Source organism: Notechis scutatus, chromosome 1 (assembly GCF_049901735.1).
Source record: "Notechis scutatus isolate UNSWTSFEM ecotype Mainland chromosome 1, rNotScu1.2, whole genome shotgun sequence".
NCBI classification, from domain to species: Eukaryota; Metazoa; Chordata; class Lepidosauria; order Squamata; family Elapidae; genus Notechis; species Notechis scutatus.
The window spans coordinates 137019578-137040995 of NC_142009.1; the positions used below are offsets into that span (position 1 = coordinate 137019578).

General features: G+C 37.6%; 1 protein-coding gene across 3 annotated transcripts in view; it reads right to left on the minus strand.

Moving 5' to 3' along the window:
- Positions 1-19769, minus strand: part of NBAS (NBAS subunit of NRZ tethering complex) — a 155168-nt gene extending 135399 nt beyond the window's left edge. For all 3 annotated transcript variants that reach the window (XM_087946859.1, XM_087946851.1, XM_026674297.2), the window contains exons 1-9: positions 19581-19769; positions 17857-17911; positions 16823-16856; positions 15604-15681; positions 14244-14291; positions 8347-8390; positions 5894-6027; positions 4141-4274; positions 3959-4057 (exon numbers count right to left, since the gene is read on the minus strand). In XM_087946859.1, coding sequence (XP_087802985.1) covers positions 3959-4057; positions 4141-4274; positions 5894-6027; positions 8347-8390; positions 14244-14291; positions 15604-15681; positions 16823-16856; positions 17857-17911; positions 19581-19721 — 767 coding nt within the window. In that variant the 5' untranslated portion in view covers positions 19722-19769. The remainder of the gene's footprint in view (positions 1-3958; positions 4058-4140; positions 4275-5893; positions 6028-8346; positions 8391-14243; positions 14292-15603; positions 15682-16822; positions 16857-17856; positions 17912-19580) is intronic.
- Between the last annotated feature and the right edge of the window lie 1649 nt (positions 19770-21418).

Consider the following 21418-nt stretch of genomic DNA (forward strand, 5'->3'; position numbering starts at 1 on the left):
TAAAATTATAGTGAGAGACACTGCACTAAAATTTTGGGGGCAGACTCCTGACATTAGTAATAAAAAGTCCTTCAGAAAACAAACTCCGATTATTTCAGCTTGAATACCTAAATCTAAATGTGAATTTAAGAAAAATTGTAGATTGGTAACTGGGATGTATTTTTTTTTTTACAATGAGGCAATTTTGTTAAGAATATGCCAGAGAGGAAAGAACAATATAGTCCTCTACTTATGACAATTGAGCCCAACATTTCTGTTGCTAAGCAAAACAGTTAAGTGAATTTTGCCCCATTTTACGACCTTGGTTGCAACAGTTGTTAAACGAATCATTGCAGTTGTTAAGTGAATCTGACTTTCCCATTGACTTTGCTAGTCAGAAGCTCAAAAAAGGTGATCACATGACTCTGGGACATTGCAACCATCATAAATATGAACCAGTTGCCAAACATCTGAATTTTGATCATGTTGACGGTGGGAATGTTGCAACGGTTGTAAATGTAACAAAAGGTCATAAGTCACTTTTTCCAGTGCCACTGTAGCTTTGAATGATCACTAAATGAAGTGTTGTAACTCGAGGACTACCTGCAATCAGCAATACAAAACAGGTGGCTAATTTTTAAAACGTGTAAATATATTCCTTTCAAAAATATGTAACCTTTTGAAAAACAATGACAACTCAATACCATATGCTCTAGGGGAAGTGATAAAGAACACAGAAATAAATATTTTCAGCAAAGTTCGAAGTATGCACAACAAGAAGAGAAACAAGAAATACCAGTTTCTTGCACACCAATTTTAACTAATATAAATCATAGAACTCATTAGAGCAGGTGTATCCGACCTGCAGCCCACGGGCCACATGTGATCCTCGATAGCTACCGTGTTTCTCCACCAATACGGCCTCTACCAATAGGAAGGCCCAGCATGATTTCTAGACATGAAGTGAAATTAAGCCCCGCCCCCAAAATTTAGGCCTATTTAAACCATGCATTTCCCCGCCATTTCTCACATCGTTCGTTAGAACTACACGAGGTGAAGAGAAATGGGGGGGAGGGGCGGGGGATGGGGAGAAGGGAGTGTGTGTGTGTGCTCGCCCTGAGCCCGCTTCTACCATCTGATCGAAGTGGCTGGTGACTGCACTTGGGGAGCTTCCATTGCCCAAAAGAGACTGCCTAAAGGCGAGGGGACATGGGTAGCCACGCCACGCCCTGAAGCAGCTGGGGACTCTGCCTTCAAGGGAGCTTTCGTCTGCCAATAGAAGCGGCCTCGCGTCGAGGGGAGTGTGTGTATATACGCTCGCCCCGAGGCCGCTTCTACCAGCTGATCGAAGTGGCTGTTGACTGTATTTGGGGAGCTTCCATCGCCCAAAAGAGACTGCCTAAAGGCGAGGGGACATGGGCAGCCACGCCACGCCCTGAAGCAGCTGGGGACTCTGCCTTCGGGGAGCTTTCATCGGCCAATAGAAGCGGCCTCGCGGAGAGGTATGTGCGTATGGGCCGCTCTAGGTTGGGGAGGAAATTAAGTCACCCCCGAAAAGACGGCCTAGCCATTTTTTCAGGGGTCAAAAAAAATAAGGCCCATCCTTATTTTGTGAGAAACACGGTAGTAATGAGGCCACAATATAAGCTCCAAGTTGTTTTATTCTATGCACAAATAAAATTGCAAATAAAATACAACGTGTGATTTTTGTCAACAATCTTTGCAATAGTCAACATATTTTTTCAATAGTTTGGTAGGAGAGTTAAAATATTGGCTGGTAATATTTCTAGAGAAAAAATGTTCTGGACTAAAAATAGGTCATCTATAGCAAATATTAGTTTGGAAGCTTACTTCCACATGATTCTACTTTACTTTCAGTTATTAGATTCAGCAAACTACTCATCAGAGATGTATAAGGGAAATGCAATATGAAATAGATCCACACATTTATTGAAAGATCAAATTGGATCAAACAAATGTTATTTCATTAGAGGAATTTTCCTATCTGGCTGCAGCAGCATGCAAATAAATGAAATGCTTACATACAGAATTAGTTTATCAAAGATATACAGGTATTCCTCAATTTATGACAATTGAGCCCAAAATTTATGTTGCTAAGTGAAACATCTGTTAAGTGCGTTTTGCCGCCATTTTACGATCTTTCGTGCCACATCCATTAAGTGAATGATTGCAATTGTTAAGTTAGTAACATGATTGTTAAGTGAATCTGGCTTCCCTCATTGACTTTGTTTGGCAGCAGGTCACAAAAGCTGATCACATGACTCCTTGACACTGCACCCATCATAAATATGAACCAGTTGCAAAACATGCAAGTTTAAATCATGTGACCATGGGAATGCTGCAATGGTGAAAAATGGTCGTAAGTCACTTTTTAGTGCCATTGTAACTTTGAATGGTCACCAAATGAATGGTTGTAAATCAAGGATTACCTATATAGCCTCCATAACGATCTGCTGCTTTGTCCCTGATTACACCCTCTTGTTGGCCCTTACATACTGTGCAAAATTTGCCATAGCCCCTCACCCAATGAACATTTTTGGGAATGAGCTTGGGAGACAAAAACAAAAGCTACAGACTAGACAATGGTCAGACAAATGACAGCTTAACCTGCACAAGCAATAGGGGAATGGCAAACGTTACAGATGGGATTTCCCCTAGTTTCTTAAACTGTAAAGGTGATGTGATGACCCAGGGTGTGGCACAAAGGCAACACAGTCAGATATTCAGTAGGAATTCCTTTATTAGCTCCAACTTTGCCCCCAATGTCCTGGTTACCTTCTAGGATGGAGAAAAACTCTCCCAGGAACAGCCTTTGGCTGTGGAGAATCAAGTCCAAAACGTGGTCAACAACAACTGTAACTATAAGTCCAATCAAGGCAAGATGATGTAATTTGCAGGGCAGGGCAGAAGCAAGAATTCCAGATGTGAAGGAACAGCAGTAATTCAGCATGGTTGGGAGGATGCCAGGAACACAGATAACCAAAGGCAACACAAGATAAACTCACGTTTGTTTCCAGCAGATGCCACACTCAGCTTGCATCTCTTTTAAACTCTCATTCCCAGGTGTGGCTAATGAAGGGAATCAGGGTCCTTTCCTCCCCCGTAAACCACGCAACCCACATTGCTCTCTTCTCCGTTCCTCCCTGTGTGCCCTAGGATGAAGAGGGGGTGGGCCTGGTCTTCCTCTGAACTTCCTCTCCCTTGTTTTCCCTCTATCCTGCTCTGCCCAGCCGGACTTCGCCCTTCCCCAGTTTCCTCCACAGCCAATGGAGCCACACTCCCACTCCCTGTCAGCTGTTCAGACTCAGATTCAGACTCCCAACAGGGGCATGATAGGTGAAGGGGGAGAAAGAGACTTTCAGAACTGCAAGATCTACTCATGTAAGGTTGAAATATTATTAAAAAGTTAGAGCAGTACTTCTTGTCAAGACTACCTTGCAAAGCTGACAATTGTGTATGCCTGACATATACTAAAAAACTCCCTTTTTACAATTCTCTAAACACTTAATTTGGAGTAGAGTCGGAGGGCTGAATGGAGCTGGGAGTTTACTGGCTGGGTGCCTTCCTGATGCCACATGGAGTTCACAGCAGATTTTTTTTTCTTTGCACCCAGAAGAGAAGTATCTGCTGCCAACTCCGAACCTTCCGAGTATCTTCACCACTTGGCCACATTGCTCATACTTAACATACACTAACTTTTATCTAAATCCTCTTGCATTGGTGCAGTAGTTCTAAAAGATCCTAGAATCCTAGAGTATTTAGGATTAACATAGCAACCATCCATTACCCTCCTCAAACCAAATGAAACATTGTAACTAATGTTTGCTAAGTGCCCATGATTGCTTTTATTAATTGCCTCACTGCAATCAAACATTTCAGAAGTGGGGGAATGATAACTAAATGATATCAAGCCCCTGGCTACTTCATTAAAATAGTTATTTAAATTACCCAATCTTACCGATGTGCGGGATGATAAATTACTCCAGTTATTCCATTAATATAATGCTTGCTAAAGTTGAAAACATGGCTCTCTTGGTAGCTCTGATTTGTTCCAACACTAGACCAAGAAAAGATACAGGACTTACTTTATGAAATAGGATTTCCAATAAATTATTGGTAGAAACATCACATCATATTTACCTCACCAGGTAGCTTTTCAGCTCACCACGATAATTGATGACCAACAATTCAGCTGACCACTGAGCACTGGCTTTGTATTCCAGGAAGATCAATCCTGCAATGGCATAAGTCAAGTCCCCTGGGAAACTAGTAACCTATTTAAAATAAAGATTTAAAAAAGAGAGGGTTTTTTTAGCAAAGAAGTTAAAAAAGGCTTCAAACACTAGAATATATTTTCTAATTGAAACCAAACACTTTTTTTAAAAAAAACCTCAAAAATTAAATCTCTCAATAGCATATTATTAAAAGTAACCCTAATTTTTTTATAGAGAATATGCATTCTTCACTATTATTGACTACAAAGAAATTTCATCATGTAGTATTATTAACACTTATTAATAAAGTAAAAATAAGTACAAATTCTTTCAATGAGTTTTTTTTTTTCAATATCCATCCTTTCCTGCATTTTTCAGTGTTTGATAACAGACCTATTAGAAAAGTCTAGTTAGCATATTTATGATTCCGTAAAATTATATTGTGGCAATTGAGATTTCTGATCCACAAAAGCCAGAATGGTATGTATGATGATTAAGGTGCTGGTTTAGAAACCAGGAGACTATGAATTCTAGTTCCATGTTAGGCATGAAAGGCAACCCAGTGACATTTGGCCGGTCACTTTCACTCAGCCTAACTCACCTCAGACTTGTTGTGGGGAAAATGAGAGGAGAAATGAGGATTTAGGTATCTTCATCACCTTGAGTTACTTACAAAGTAATAAGGTAAGACAGACAGACAGATAGACAGGCTGACTCTCTTCCAATATGAAAGTACTAGTATTAAATGTGCTGTTTAGAAGTATTATTTTAGAGATCAGCAACAATTTTAGGCCAACAAGAGCAGCCTTTTTACATAAATAAAATTATGTATACCATATCTTTTGAACTATAAGACGCTCTGAACTATAAGATGCACCTAGCTTTTGGGGAGGAAAATAAGAAAAAACAAATCTGCCTCTGCCTCCCAGCAATATGCCTCCTTGCAGCCAATAGCAAACAGCCTGGTCAGCTTCAGCATAGCCTGATTTAGCATGAGCAGCTGATTGTTGGTTGGATCTGCCTCCCAGAATACCGACGATCGGCTGTTCCAAGCTGCAGGGATCGTCACCGCCTATCACCACCTCCGCACGTCCCATTTTTGATCTCCGCACGTTCCGTTTTTGGCCTCCGCCCTGTTTTCAGCCTCTGTGCATCCAATGGGGCATGAGAAGCCGAAAATGCGTGAGCAGGAGCCAAAAATGGGATGTGCGGAGGGAGCGATAGATGAAGGCAATCCCTGCAGCATGGAACAGCTGATCGTCGGTATTCCGGATTCTCCGACAATCAGTTGCTCGTGCTAAGTCAGGCTGTGCTGAAGCTGACCAAGCTGTTTGCTGTTTGCTGCAAGGAGGTAAATTGCTAGGAGGCAGAGGCCGAAGAGGTTTGGCAGGGCTTTGGCAACATTCGCTGTATAAGATGCACAGACATTTCCACCCACTTTTTTGGGGGGGGGAATGTGTCTTATACACTGAAAAATATGGTACCTTGTTCAAATATCTGCAAACAGAGAATGCAAGTTTATCAATACATGTGCAAAATTGCTACTCAACCAGAATGAGCAAAAAAGCATACCATGATGCAAATTCTCAACTTAAGATGTTAAAACAGCAATGGCTAAGGTGGCTCCATGGCATGGTAATCGGACTTGTAAAGCTTGTAAAAAAAGGAAAATTAAATACCGGTTGGATGAGGAAGAGTTCGCTGCCGACCAAGTCAAATACTCGGACAGTTCCCGTGCTTTCACCATAGGCAAGCAAAGTACAATCATGACTCCACGCAACACATCTCCACTGGGGATTCAGGTCTTTGGGGACTAGATGGAAAAAAAGATAAAACAGATCAACTCCAAATCATAAGTGGCTTTCAAAATTTTTTTTTTCCAAACTACAACTTTTAAACAGTTGTACAGCAGATACATGTTCCGATGTTCCCTATGACAAAGCCATTCTAAAAATAACCGTGATTTGTTTTATAGTCACCCTGCATGGAAGGACATAGTAATGTTGTTTTGATAATCTATGAACCATGGAGTGGAAGTGGGCTCATGAATCACAATCACAGACCAAGAGCTCTGAATGATAATGAAAGTCCTTGAAAGTTATGGGAAAGAAGCAAAAAAACCAGCACTTATATCTCCATAATCACTGTGAAAACTATGTTTTGAAAAAGAAAAAGAGGAAAAGATAATAGTATTTCATCTGCCTATTTTACATCCATAAATGTTTTAAGGGGCAAGTATGATAAAATCAATGATTTTTTAAAAAAAAACAAAACATTTTTTTTAATCAAGTTTATTTTAATAAAATGCTTTTGGAGTAAAATCTATCTAAAGATAGTTTTCTATTTAAGATACATTAATAATTTAGTTTATTCACCATGAAATGGAGCTTAGTTATGTAGCATGAGGCTGCATATTCTGCAATTTTGGGACTCTCGGTGAGTCAACAGTGGGTCAGAGGAGGAGCTGCTCTGGGACAGTTAACTCTTTAAAAATTATGATTTAAATCGAATTGATTTAAATCATGATTTAAATTGACTTGATTTAAATCAAATCCACGCTGAGTGTGATTGACTAATTACTTTCTTTATATGTTCTACCTGTTGATTTGGGCTTCCCTTGTTTCAGGGCTCATACAATGCTTCTCCTCTATTTCTTTGGGTCTGAATGCCTCAAAATCAAAGATAAAATCCTGCACATGTAGGTTCCTCAAGAAACAAGTCACTACTCTGATCTCATAGTACAAAAGCATGAACCAACTATTCAATGGCTTGGCATGGTTGCTGCCCAGATATTCTGCCAGGAACACCTTGGGAGGGCCACAAAATAGCCACACCTGAGCTTTTGAATTGCTATGGCTTGTTCATATTGTGGACCCAGTAAGTGCTTCTCTCATCAAAGGACATTTCCAGATCTAATTATGTGAACTCTGGCAAAACCTAAGCCAAGCCTTAGATTAACTAGGACCAAATTGGCTTATTTTAGGAATTGTGCTAATGCTGACCTTCTGTTTTAGACATCCTTCTACATCATACTAATGACAGGTGCAGACACTTATATAAAATTTATAAGGGCCTTAAACTCCTTCCTCCATAAGCAGCTTTGATTGCAAAGAATGCCACGGTCTTATGCAGATTTAAAATAACCTAGATCAGAATGTAAGTCCTGGCCACCCCAAAGTTCTCATATTTGTTATATTTTCAGACATTCAGTACTTTTGCTTTGAACAAAGGTACTATAACAGGCTGAACATGCAAAGAGAAGCCCAAAGGAATATTTGGGAGCATATAAATTTACTAAATCCATGCAACCACTGATGTAATTTGAGAAGCAGTCATCTTTCATGTGCAACACAGCTGGGAATATTATATTCACTAGAAGGTATTTTCATTTATAAACTTCTGTTCAAAGAATAACTCAGCCATCCAATGAACTGATACAAACAAATACCCTTAACTACGGAGGTCCTCTACCCTTCCAAAGAATAAGCACTTCATTCTGTCTAACAATTCACTCCTTCGCCAAATGATGACCTTCACTGAACCAATGTAGCTTTAGTTCTACACAAAATAGTTACAAATAAACTTCAAGGAAGCATAAGCTTTATGGAATGGAATGGGACAACTTGCTGCAGCCAAGTCACCACGGCCATCTTGCCACAGTCAATTCACCACGGCCAACTCGCCAAGGAACAACTCACCACAGGATAATTCAACAATTCAATTTAATTATTTAAAATAATACAAATTTTATTTTACATTTTTGTCATTCACATCCTTTTCTGCCCCCTTCGACATCCCTTCTTTAATGATTCTATTCCACCAATTCTTCAATATTAGTGTAACTCTTGTCCTGCTGTGAGTTGGCTGAGGTGGGTTGGCTGCGGCAAATTATCCTAGACCCTTGTGGAAAGGGACTGATACTAAACAGAATCAAGGCAGGGCAAGCTCAGTGGAACCAAAACATGAATCACCTTTTTGTAGAAAAGGAGAAAATATAAAGAAAGAAAGAAGAAAAAGGATGTAATAGCTGGAAACCAAACTGGAACTTTTGGTTAGACCTGCATTTGATAGGGTTTGTTTTGTATTTTTTCTGGATAAGTGGTAATTTACTTGAAAGTGAAAATTTACTTACCTTGACATTTTCCAATGACAGACCCAAATTCATCCTTGGCAGACCTGCAACATTCAAAATGCATGTTTTTATGCTTTGGAAAGACCTTGATTGTTGTCTACACTATTTTTTCAAGGGCTAAGATTACGCCAATCCTTGAATGTCACTTTAAAAATGGTGCATTGTAAAAGGAGGCAGGTCCATTTAAAAAGATTTCAAAGTAAGTGGAAGTGAAAATTAAATGTCTTTTTAAATTAATGTATTTCACTATTAAATTTAAAATATGGTCACACTGTCCATAATTCACATCTCCTCATGTGTCAGTTGATGCTCTGTTTAACAAACAAACAAGAATGCTACAATAGGCTTTCAACAACCTCCTCTCTCTCATACTGAGTCCTTGACTTACAAAGGCAATCAGAATTGGAATTTCCATTACTAAGCAATGCCATTGTTAACATATCCCACAGTTATGAAGAAACTTCCTGCCTGCTTCCCACAACCAAAATCAGTGGGGCAACCAGCAGGAAGTTGCAAGTGCCAGGCAGGTAAGTGATTGTTGCCAGGTGGGGGAAGGAAGGTATGTGATTATGGCTAGGTGGGGGAAGGAAGCAAGGAACCATGGGGTGGGGGAGGGTGCACAAGGAGGTGACAGAGACACAGGTTAGGGAAGATGCATAGGGTTGTGCATACTGGCTACCACAAGCACAGAGGAGCTGGAGGAGGGGGTGTGGCTGGGGAAGACTTATTCCAATCATTTGTAACCAGAACAATCTGGAACTGAACACACTCAAAACCGTAGAAATGGTGGTAGACTTTAGGAGAAACCCTCCCATACTACCACCTCTTACAATACTAGACAACACAGTATCAACAGTAGAGACCTTCAAATTTCTATCGTATCACAAGACCTAAAATGAACACATAACATCAAAAACGTCATCAAAAAAGCACAACAAATACTGTTCTTTCTGCGCCAAATCAGAAAGCTCAAATGCTGCTGATACAGTTCTACAGAGGAATTATTGAGTCTGTCATCTGCACCTCTATAACTGTCTGGTTTGGTTCTGCATCCCAACAGGACAGACACAGACTTCAGAGGATAATTAGGACTGCAGAAAGAACAATTACTACCCACCTGCCTTCCATGGAGAACCCATATGCTATACAAGTCAAAAAGAGGGTTGTGAAAATATTTACAGACCCCTCACATCCCGGACATAAACTGTTTCAACTCCTACCCTCAAAACAATGCTATAGAGCACTGCACACCAGAACAACTAGACACCAAGACAGTTTTTTCCTGAACGCCATCACTCTGCTAAACAAATAATTCTCTCAACACTGTCCAACTATTTACAAAGTCTGCATAACTATAACTATTAATCCTCTCATCACTCTTTATCGCCCATCCCCTCCCACTTGTGACTGTAACTTTGTCGCTTGCATCCTTACGATTTATATTGACTGTTTCCTAGTATGATTTGATTGCTTGTTGTACCCTATGACTATTATTAAGTTTCGTACCTTATGATTCTTGACTCTTGACGAATGTATCTTTTCTTTTACATACAGTAAGAGCATATGCACCAAAGACAAATTCCTTGTGTGTCCAATCACACTTGGCCAATAAAGAATTCTATTCTGTTCTATTCTATTCTATTCTATTCTATTTGTGACCTTCCTTGCTGACTTCTCCATTTACTTCCTTGAGAAATAAGCAGAGAAGGTTGCAAATGGCAATCACGTGATCATGAAAAAGTTTGGACGTTGGTTTATGTTAGACTTTCTTTTGATGACCATGTGCTGTAAAAAGAACAAATTGCATCACTCAGATGCAAGAACTGGGCTTTGGGTGGCTTGAAGATACTGTAACTCATCAAAATGTTTATAAAAATGAATGAACATATTTAAAATTTACAACTTAGCTTTTGTGCATTTTCTACCTTAGTACGTTTTCTATCTTAGCACAAGCAGAAAGTTTGTATTAAGAAAAAAAAATCAACACATTTAATGGTACAATCAAAGGTGGCTTCAGAAGCTGCAAAAGGTAGCCAGATCTGTTTAGCTGTTATTCCTATGCAAAACTCTTTAACATTTGTCTGATGTGCAACCACTATGCAAAGTTCCATTAATCAGTAATGTAGCCAGGAGGAGAGAAGAGAAAGAAAATTCAAAATACGGAGTATTACCAGGTAGACCAGATAGAAAACACAACCAAAAGGGACTTCCTGTTTGAGCTTCTTCGGCGACAGACCGAAACCTCGTCTCTCCGAGGCTTCGATCCGTGCTTGCCACTGGAGCACCCCGAGCCAGCTAGTTTTAGGGCTAAGCCACCCCGTAGAGGTGGTGAAGAGGGGGGAGACTGCCTGCAGGGTTGAGGAGAACCGCATCTCTCCTCCCCAGCTGGCCATTACTCCCTTTCCCGAAGGCAGTTGTAGCGGTGGTTAGAAATGGCCACCACAAAGAAGAACTCGACCAGAAAAGAATGTGCAGGAGGAAGATAAGGAGAGAAAATTTTGGTTGACCGGGTCAAACAGCAAAAGCAACAAATAAGGTACCCTGGAATTTAAACTTAACAACATTGTTCCCAAAGATTTTGAAGCTGCGAACGAGAGAGAGAAGGGAAAGGATTAGGTTTTTTTTCTTCCCTTCCTTGTACTGACTGCTAAGAGACTTAAGCAAGAAATTGAAAAAAAATCCACTCTGACATTAATAGGCATCTAAGCTGAAAATAAAAGTCAAAGGGATAATAAAGATTTCTGGACATTTAAAAGTTTTTAAAAGCAGGAAAGGAGAAAAAAAAGAATAAAAGGGCAGGATCTGGAAAAATGGAGGAGACTGCCTGGAATTAAGGAATGGAACTGTAATTAAAAGGAACTTACAGTGAAATTTTAACAAGATTCCTCAAAGATACATTTTAATGGAAACTTGGTAACAAAATAATAGAACCCCAGGAAGAGAAAGTGGAAAAAAGAAGCAAGTAGAAACAGCCTTGGATTATTTGGATTATTTGGTGATTTTTGGTTTTTGCATCTAGATGACTAAAATTAACCAGGTGATTGTTTAAAAGTTTTTAAAATGGTATCACTCTTAGAACAACTGAAAACGGAACTTAAAAAATGGAAAGAAGATGCACAAGAAGGGAGAAGTTCTTTTGGCTTCGTGTTTCAATTCTTAGAAATGGAGATCTGGAACTATGAGAAGCAACAAGAAACGCTTGCAGAACAAGAAGATTGGGACAAAGAAGAAGCCATCTGTAATGATCAAATAATTTTAAATGGGGGGAAAAAGAAAAGGGGGGAAAGAGAGTGAAAGGTTTAAGACTAGAAAAAACAACCAAAAAGAAGAACAATTTGAAAGATAAGTATAATGTTAGAAAGCAACAGAAGAGGGGATTACAGATGAGAGAGTTAGAAGTAGAGAGACGAGGGGTAAAAAGGGGAGGGAGAAGAAGAGGGGAAGAAGTCAAGGAAAAGAAGTTGTAAAAACAGAAACAAGAAATGGAGAAACAGAGAAAAGATATAAGGATTGTAACCATAAGCTTGTTTAGAGATAATGGGTGAAAATTTAATTGCAAACGGGATTCTGCAAAGGTACATAAGATAGCATTGTTATATTACAAATAGAAATAATTTTAGAAAATATGATGATGGATAAAATATTTACTGTAATGTTTGTTAATAAATAAATGAATTAAAACAATTGAGAGAATTAAAAGGGAACATTTTTAATTATTAGTAATGATTTATAAAAATATAAGTGAGAAATATGGAAAAAAAAGAATTAACTATGGAAAGTTTATAAGTGTTCCCAAGGAAATATGATATTTAATTGAAAAGAAATGTTAAAGATGTTAAGATTTTAATGCATATTAATGATAGAATTGAATTGGAATGGAATGTGTGTTTTATTTATTTATTTATTTATTTATTTATATATATATATATTTCTTTTTAAGAATATAGTCTCTATTTTAAGAATGTACCAAGCAGAACTCGATTTGAAGTTATGTATTATATTGAATGCTATAATCTTAAAGCTATACATTGAAGCTTAAATAAGAGTTTGAATGGATAAAATTAAAGGATATAAAGGTGTCATACTCTAATTGGTAACTACAGGGAAAAATTTGCTTAATAAGAAAAGATAATGTGAAATTGAAACAGGACAGACAAAAGTATAAATATAATGATTTGAATTGAGATGAGATAATTAAAACAAAGTTGAGAAAATTAAAAGAGGGGAAAAACTATGTAGAAAATATAAAATGGTAATAAGATATGGAATAGAATATAAAAATGAGCATGAAATTGACTTTTGTGTCTGTATGAAGAAGTGATAACCTGGGACCATGCTATTTTCAAAAAAGATGTTTTATTTGTATTTTGTTTTTGTGAAAATCCAAATAAAATTTTCAAAAAGAAAAAAGAAAAAGAAAACACAACCAAAGAAGCTAATTCTACTTTATCGTAAGGCTACATAAACAGGACCTTGCAACTATGAAAGTATAATTCTTCCTCTGCCATCTTTACAGTCTGAGAAATTAGGGGAAAGACCTTCTGAGCCTCTTGATCTTCCCCTGAAGACTATGTTCTCTCTTACCTAATCATTCCCTAGGAAGCATTTCTTCACCCTTTCTTCTAAAGTCATGCCCACATGCCATTACAAGTGAACTGGAAAGAAAGCTTTGATTTCAGTTGCTTAAAATAATTTTTATTTAAATTTTCCCATTTGACATCTATAAATACCCTGGCTGCATATACTCTTAGTAGCAAAAAAGGGTTTGTATCATGATTTATGAATTGTCTTACAAGATGAACAATGCAAATCACTGCTTCTTTTGACGGTTGCCAAAGGTTGATATGATCATGTTCATAAATTATAGCCCATTTTGTGTAGAAGAAATATAAACTCTTTAATTTAGTCTAACACACAAAACTATTCAGATGAAAGACTTTTTAAAATGAAAGAAAATTAAAGTCTCTGGCCATGTTCAGAATTTATCTTATTCCTAAAGCAATATGAATACTAACACTTAAATATACGGAAAATAGATAAGAGAGCTAAAAAGAGGTAAGAGATCCACATTTTCTTCTACATCTTGGTTGCAATTCTATAAATATATTTGTGTAGGAGATGACCAGGCTGAGCCCAAAGGGTCAAATGCATTATCAGTCTTGAGTCCCTTTGCACTCACAAGAGATCTAAGTCTAGCCTACCTTGAATTCCTTTGACTCTTATCTGCCACCAATTTGCTTTGACCATTCAATTCAGATTCCTGTAGAGAACTTTAGCATACAATAAACCTATATATAGAGCCATGGTGGCACAGTGGTTAGAATGCAGTATTACAGGCTAATTCTGCTGACTGCCAGCAGTTCAATCCTGATCAGCTCAAGGTTGACTCAGCCTTTCATCCTTCCAAGGTGGGTAAAATGAGGACCCAGATTGTTGGGAGCAATAGGCTGATTCTGTAAATCGCTTAGAGAGGGCTGTAGCAGCAATAGCATTTAGACTTATATACATTTAGATAGCACTTAGACTTATGCCTTAGACTTTATAGTGCTTTACAGCCCTCTCTAAGTGGTTTACAGAGTTAGCATATTGCCCCCAACAATTTGGGTCCTCATTTTACCCACCTTGGAAGGATGGAAGGCTGAGTCAACCTTGAGCCTGGTGGGATTTGAACTGCCAAATTGTAGGCAGCTGGCTACAGAAGTAGCTTGCAGTACTGCACTCTAACCACTGCGCCACAGAGACTCCCTGTAAAGCACTATGAAGCAGTATATTTATCTAAGTGCTATTGCTATATTCATTTGAACTGCCTAATTTCCTGTGCTTGACAATTTGTGTGAGTATAAGCTTTACTAAATTCATTTGAATCAAGGTGTACAATTGTACTATTCTTCACTTACCTTATTTCTATAGTCTGGTCTTGAACAACTGCTAACAGTTTTCCATTGCTACAAAAAAAAAAAGAAGTTTGAATGAAAATCACAGGCGATTACTCCTTCCAAGACACCTCAGGAATCATTTTATATAGTGGAGTCTTAAGTATAAGGCAAATGTGAGGTAGTCTCAATATTTTACAGCATCCCGAATCCTTTCTCTCTATTTTTGAGTAAATAAATTATCTCTGATATTATTAAAAATATATTCAAAGGTTAAATTGTAGACATGCCACTAAATGGTGGTGAACATGGTATTTCAGGAAATATTAGGAACATAAAGCTACCCTGAGAATATTTAGTAAATATATCAGGGTTGGTTCTGGAGTTAATTAGGAGTTTAACAATGGAAATCAGTAGGACTCAGGTTAGCCATTGTTAACTCAAGTGTAAGTCTGGTTAAATCTGGATCTAATACTATCTTTGCATTCCATATAATAAAAACTGAGAGCACGTGTAAGATGAGAAATCCTATGGCTGTCATAAAACACAAAATTTATTTCTACTGCCGAAATATATCTCTTTCAAACATTTCTCCCAAGTCAGAAACGGCAAAGAAACATAAGCAGCCAACAGTAGGATTTGTGGAGCAGAAACTGGAGGCTAAAACTTTGCCTTAAAAACAAGTCTCTACATAAAAAACAAAAACCAAGATTCTTATCGATCTCTTTGCCACCATTCACAAACTTAAATTCCCTATCGGTTTTATCAAATCTGGTGTCAGCCTTAGAAGCCATTTTTTACTTGGAAGCTTCGAGGCTGCCACATTCAGTGCCTGGGAATTTGGGAGGGGGGATTTCATAGTGAGGTAGAAGACTAGACACAACAATGTTCTTTCTCAGAGAGTCAAAGACATGTTATCCTTAAGGGAAGTGACTGGGGGAGGATGAGACTAGTTGGGACGAAGATTTGATTGGGCCATGTGATGGACTGATGGGCGCAGGGGATGGATCTTTGATTTCTCTTTTGGGAAGAGAAAACCCAGAACTCTCAGATTCAAGTTTTCCTAGATATGCCAATATGACGACTCTAATAAAATGGAACTTTGAGGAATTGTTTATCTCAGAGTTTATTGGTTTGGAGTTGGTTAGTTTAAACACTGACATCTGGACTCAGGCAAAAATACTTCAAATTTTCCGTCTCATTTCAAAAGTGATATATTGAACTCTGGATGTCAATTTCTGCACTGTTATTTTACAACAAATTAATTAAATTAAAATTACCTTGATGCAGATTACATATGAAAGCATTTAGTCTGAATGCAAGAAGTCCAAAGTCAATTATCATAAAGTCCCACTTTCAAAGGAAAAGAAACCTTGCCACCAACCTTGCAAGTTCTAGATGCCAATTCATCTGTTTACTGACCAGGCGGACAAATTCAATAGGGAGAGATAATGTTGCACCACTGGAAACAGAAATATGTTTAAGTCAGAGCAATGAATTTTATACTTATGAATTTTAATTACATGACAATTGTTAGAAAACAGCAGATGAACTGTAAGATGTTCTAGAACTAGAAAACCTTGAATTACGCCGTCTTCGGTCTGACTTAAGCATGGTATATAAAATCATACATTGCAATGTCCTACCTGTCAATGAATACTTCAGCTTCAACCATAACAACACAAGAGCACACAATAGATACAAACTCAAAGTTAACCGCACCAAACTTGATTGCAGGAAATACGACTCAGCAATAGAGTGGTCAATGTCTGGAATACTCTACCCGACTCTGTAGTTTCTTCCCCAAACCCCAAAAACTTTAACCTTAGACTGTCTACTATTGACCTCACCCCTTTCCTAAGAGGTCTGTAGGGGGTGCATAAAGCGCACCAACGTGCCTACCATCCCTGTCCTATTGTTTCTCTTATTCTTTTATTTTTCTTATATGTACCCATTTCATGTATTCACAACTATGTATACACTTATACTTATTATCTTGTAAACAATTGGCAAATCAAATAAATAAAATAAAATAAATGTAGAAATGTTTACAAATTCCTCCCAAAGAGTTCTCCTGCACTTGTTTCACATAGCTCTATTAAACAGTATCTGAAATATTAAAAGGAGCCAAACTATCATTATTGCTATTTGTTTTCCTATTTTTATCCATATGTTTTGTTGACATTTAATATTACCCTTGTTTAAGCCATTGGTATAAAGCAAAGATTTATATTCTTGCAAGCAGGATATAAATCACTATACTATTAATAAGATCAAAAGCAAAGTATAAAAAAACTGATGAGAAACAAGCTGTCAAGAAGTATTTGCTCTCAAGAGCTGTGTGTGCATGTGTGTATACAGTATGTACATACATACATGCACAGTGCACGCATACACACAATTTACATTCAGTATCCTGAAAAAATAAAAGTGCCTTTTAGAAGAGAAATCTTATTGAATAAAAAATTACCATTCTGAACCAAAGATCATTACATATTCCAAATACTATTATAAGAGATAGAATAATATTTTTAAAATGCCACATATTGTTTCAGAGTTGCTTAAGACAGAACTTGAATCAGTTGTGTTTAACAGTGGCTTACCTGCTCCAAAAGTGGTGCAGAAATAAGGCAGGGCCTAAAAGGGAAGAACATAATTCTCTTTGAAAGAAAACAAGACCAATAGAAGATGCTATTTTCTGTAACTGTTTTGTCAACAGGCCCTCCAATTTATTCCCCTCCCCCCAAAATTTCTCCAAAACTTAACTCTGTATTTGGGGCTAGGCATGGAAACAATAACATATTTTTTTTCATTGTTCTCATATCCTTAACATTCTTACTCACTACTCATACCTTGGTACCTGAAGTAGGAGCAAAAGGCTGTTAATGGTAATACATTCGTTTATTTTGTGACAATGGTTTCTACCCTTAACAATGTATTGCATACTTACTTAACATAATAAAGAAACTAATCAGGTATATTTGTACCTACACTGAAATGCATCCAAATATAGAAAAAAGATCCTGAGAGGCCTATGCTACACTTTCATAATGAAGAAATTAATGTCAATAGGCCACAATGGACTTATGTCACTTCCCATTTAATCATTAAACAAATCACCTGCAGTCATTAAGTGAGGTTCACATGATCAAAACTTTCTATTTTACTGCAGGATTCTTCATTGACTCTGCTTGTCAGAAGCTGGTTGCAAAGCACAGAAACTGTGATCATGTGACCAAGGGAATGGTGCAACAGGCATAAACGCCTATTGGTTGTGAAATGCCCAAATGTTGACAACGTGAAAACAGAGATATTGCAATGAGTGTAAATGCTAGAGCTGATCATAAAGTTACTTTTTCAACATCATTGATCATTAAGCAAGGCAGTCATTAAGGCAACGTCTATCTCTAAATGCTATGCAATTCCTATTACACTAAGCTCTGGATGCAGTATAAGAATATCAAATAAGTTTATAACTTTAGTGAATAATTTGTAACCGTTTTTAAATCTTTTTATGCTGTTCAGAGCTTCAGCTATGAAATGGGCAGCCATATCCATTATTTAAATTAATTAGTTCACATTATATTAATTTTAGCCACATAAAATCTACTTGAATAATGAAGCTATATATATTTACCCATAATCACTCTTTTGATGATAAATGGTGCATAATGCTTCTGGTTGCCTCTTGGCTGTAAGACCAAAAAGATAGCTTTCAGTAAGTCCTTTATTTGCAAGGCCATTAAGCTGTTGCAGGTTGTAAAATAATTGTTGGGATAAGCAACTCTTTAAAATGCTACTCCAAATTGCTAATCTCTAAGGTAGGGGTTTTCAAACTTGACAGCTTTAAGACTTGTGGACTTCCAGAATTCCTCCTCCAGTCATGTTAGCCCAAAATTCTGGGAGTTGAAGTCCACAAGTCTTAAACTTGCCAAGTTTGAAGTCCCTTGCTCTAAGGTCTTTTAGAGAATTGTGAAACAAAGATGTTCAAGGAACTACTTCAACTCCAGAGCCAGGTAAGAAGACACAAAACAAGTCCATGCTGCATGTTAATCCATGAATGCAATAGGTCCCCTTTTTATCTGTTAAGGATCTCTTTCTTGGGAATATTCTTCTGTAAGAAACATAATATTACAGTCACTAAGTGGAAATTACAAAAACAATCCTAATGGCATAAATTAGGTATGTAGTCTTCAGTGTAATAAAAAGGAAATAAAAAGAGTATTGATAATTTCAGTTAGCAAGAATCATTGAGCAGATGCAATAAATGATAAATAAATATCAATTAAGAGGCTGATTAAGCTTCAAAACACTTGCTTCACATTCTTCTTGTAAAAATGATCCAGGACAGAAAGGTTCTACTAATGCCATTAATCAGAAAATCATCAGTTAACATCACAACCTTTGATGGAGATGTTTGAAAATAAAAAGCTATGGCCAATCTCTAGCGAATAACCAGTAACAATGATTAACAACTGTCTACTCCACTTACTGTATATACAAACCTTATAAAGTTAATCATAAATAATAACTTTACTGCTCCAAATAAAACTTTGTTAGTGGCCACATAGAAATTTTGTTTTTATTTATATTTATATTTCTATATAAATAAATATACTGTTTTCCTGGATGTTTTTTCAACTTCTACTCTACAGCCCTAGTAGTCTCCCATCTAAACAACTATCAAGCTTTTCCAAAATTAGATAAAGTCACCTGTTTAAAGATGGGTTATTATTTTGTGTGTCTGGTTGTTCCAATCAACACCAATCAATCAACCACCCAGAACTGCCGGTAGTTGGGAGGCATATAATATAATAAGTATTTTATTTTTCCTCTGTTCCCCAGAATATGAAGTCACAACTGTCATTAAGTTCTTCCCAAGAACCTAGAACGTTGTAATGCATTGGCATAGTAAAGAGCGGATCCAAACATTGTAGCCTTTTGCAATTAATTGACTAATGGAAATTTTGTCAATGTGCAAGGTTTTTTTACGTGTTTCAAGGTGTGGGGTTTTTTTGTACGACATAACTATACCGACTGACTAACTAACCGACTGACGCGTCTGCCATACTACAATGGTTCTTCATCCTGAAGTCCGAAAGACTTTTGATTGACATGATCTTTAAGGGCAGATGTGGCTTATCAGATCAGGCGATCCAAACGTTTTTGCAACGCGGGCGTTCTTGCTAAGGGCCACAGAGTCAAGATTCGGCATCCACAAGGGGCAGCTCTTTAAGAGTCAATGACACGCGATCATTTCTCACGACCCGACCTCTTCCCACCTACGTGGCGGGTGCTCTAGTTGCTCTCGCCGCCCAGCAGGAGAGTAATGCCTGTGCGACAACAGCGAAAAAGACTCACCTGCACCTCAAACTCCGGTGGCCATTCGGTGTTGATCAGCAAGTCGTAGAGGATGTTCTCCTCTCCATCCTCCTCTTCCACCTCCTCCTCTCTCATCTTACTGACGCTGCTTTCCCTCTTCTTTCCCCGGACAGCAGCCATGACTATACCCAGCCGGCTCCGCTACGGCGGCCTGTAGCGGACAAATCAGACTAGCGCAGACGCGTATCTCTTAACGCTTTACATTCCCTGTCAGAACTGTTCTGGGCTACGCTCGCGATCCTGGGATTCTCTATGCATGAGCACAATTATCGCGCAATCCAGGGTCAAACGTGGATCAGAAAGTCATCAAGAACTCATATAAATCCTCAACGGCTCTTAAGAACAGTTATTCCACCTGTCATTTTGTGCCTCTGGAATCAGATTATGTAGTGCTGTAGTAGGAAAGGGAGTCCTCGATTTACAACAGTTCGTTTAGCGACTGTTCAAAGTTACAGTGGCACTGAAGATAGTGACCTATGACTTTTTCACAATTACAACCTTTGACCATAATCAAAATCCAGATGTTTGGCAACTGGTTCCTGCTTATGACTCTTGCTGTGTCCTTTCTGACAAGTAAAGTCAATGGGGAAGCCAGAAGCCAGATTCACTTAACAACTCGGTTGCTAAATTATCAACTGCAGTGATTCGTTTAACAATTGCGACAAGGTCATAAAATGGGTCAAAATTCAATGAACATATGTCTCAGATAACAACAGAAATATTTAGCCTCAATTGTGATTATAAATTGACTACTTGTATTGTAGAGATACTAGATTTGACTGCACTAATCTGGTAGCCACTAGGAGATAGAAAATTGAAGGTTCGCCATCTCTTTGATGCCCTCTAGTGGCAGTCTGGATTTCTGCAGTAGAGTAGTAACAAAGAGGTCAGTTTTTTAGAATGACTGGAGGGAACAATGTTTTCTTGGATAAACTAATGCGTTTTCCCCCAAAAAACATGCTTTGAATGAAGCTGAATAATTGCACACACACAAAAATCAGACATGCCTTTCTTCTTTGTTTATTTGGGATTTTTACAGAAAGCTTTTCCCACATGTTTAATGATTATCCCCTTATAGAAGCTATGAAAGATATTTTTGGTGACCTTTTATAAATATGTGGAAATCATTATTCAGTAATAAATATAGTATCCCAAGAAATATATTGCAAAGAAAAATCTTCATCTTCAACACCCACGATCCTAGCCCTGGTTCAGTGCTATCCAACTGAAAGAATTGCAAAGAGGAAGCTATTCCAAACACAAAGAAGCAGCACTGTGGAAAAGTATTGCAATAGTTGAATTCTTGCATTACTATATACTTCACAGTTACAGGGATCAGTAACTCTGATATGTCATTGATCAGATACAGTTCTAAGTAGTACACTTGGAACAACTACATGGTGTCAAAGTAAAACATTTTGGGAAAGTCTACATTTCTCAGTAGTTTTGAAACACAGAACATGGAACATTTCTCAGTAGTTTTGATATTCGGAACACATTTTAAAGGCTTAGCACAGACATCTACTGTGGTGATAGCAGTGGGCATTACTACTGAATAGATATAGAGCTTAAGTCATAATCTGTGTTAAAGAAACGAAAGGTTATTTGATGCAAAATTTATATTGCAAATCAAGTTAATTTTGTAACTGAAAAAAAGCATTGTATGTACTTCAAACATTTACAAATGATTTATAACTACCTGGAAAGAAAATGCATTATAAAAATATACCTCTTTTTTTTTTTAAAGGATTTTAATTTTATATATAATTTTCAAGAAGTTTCCATTGTTTTTGTAGTCTAATTTCTGAATATTACAT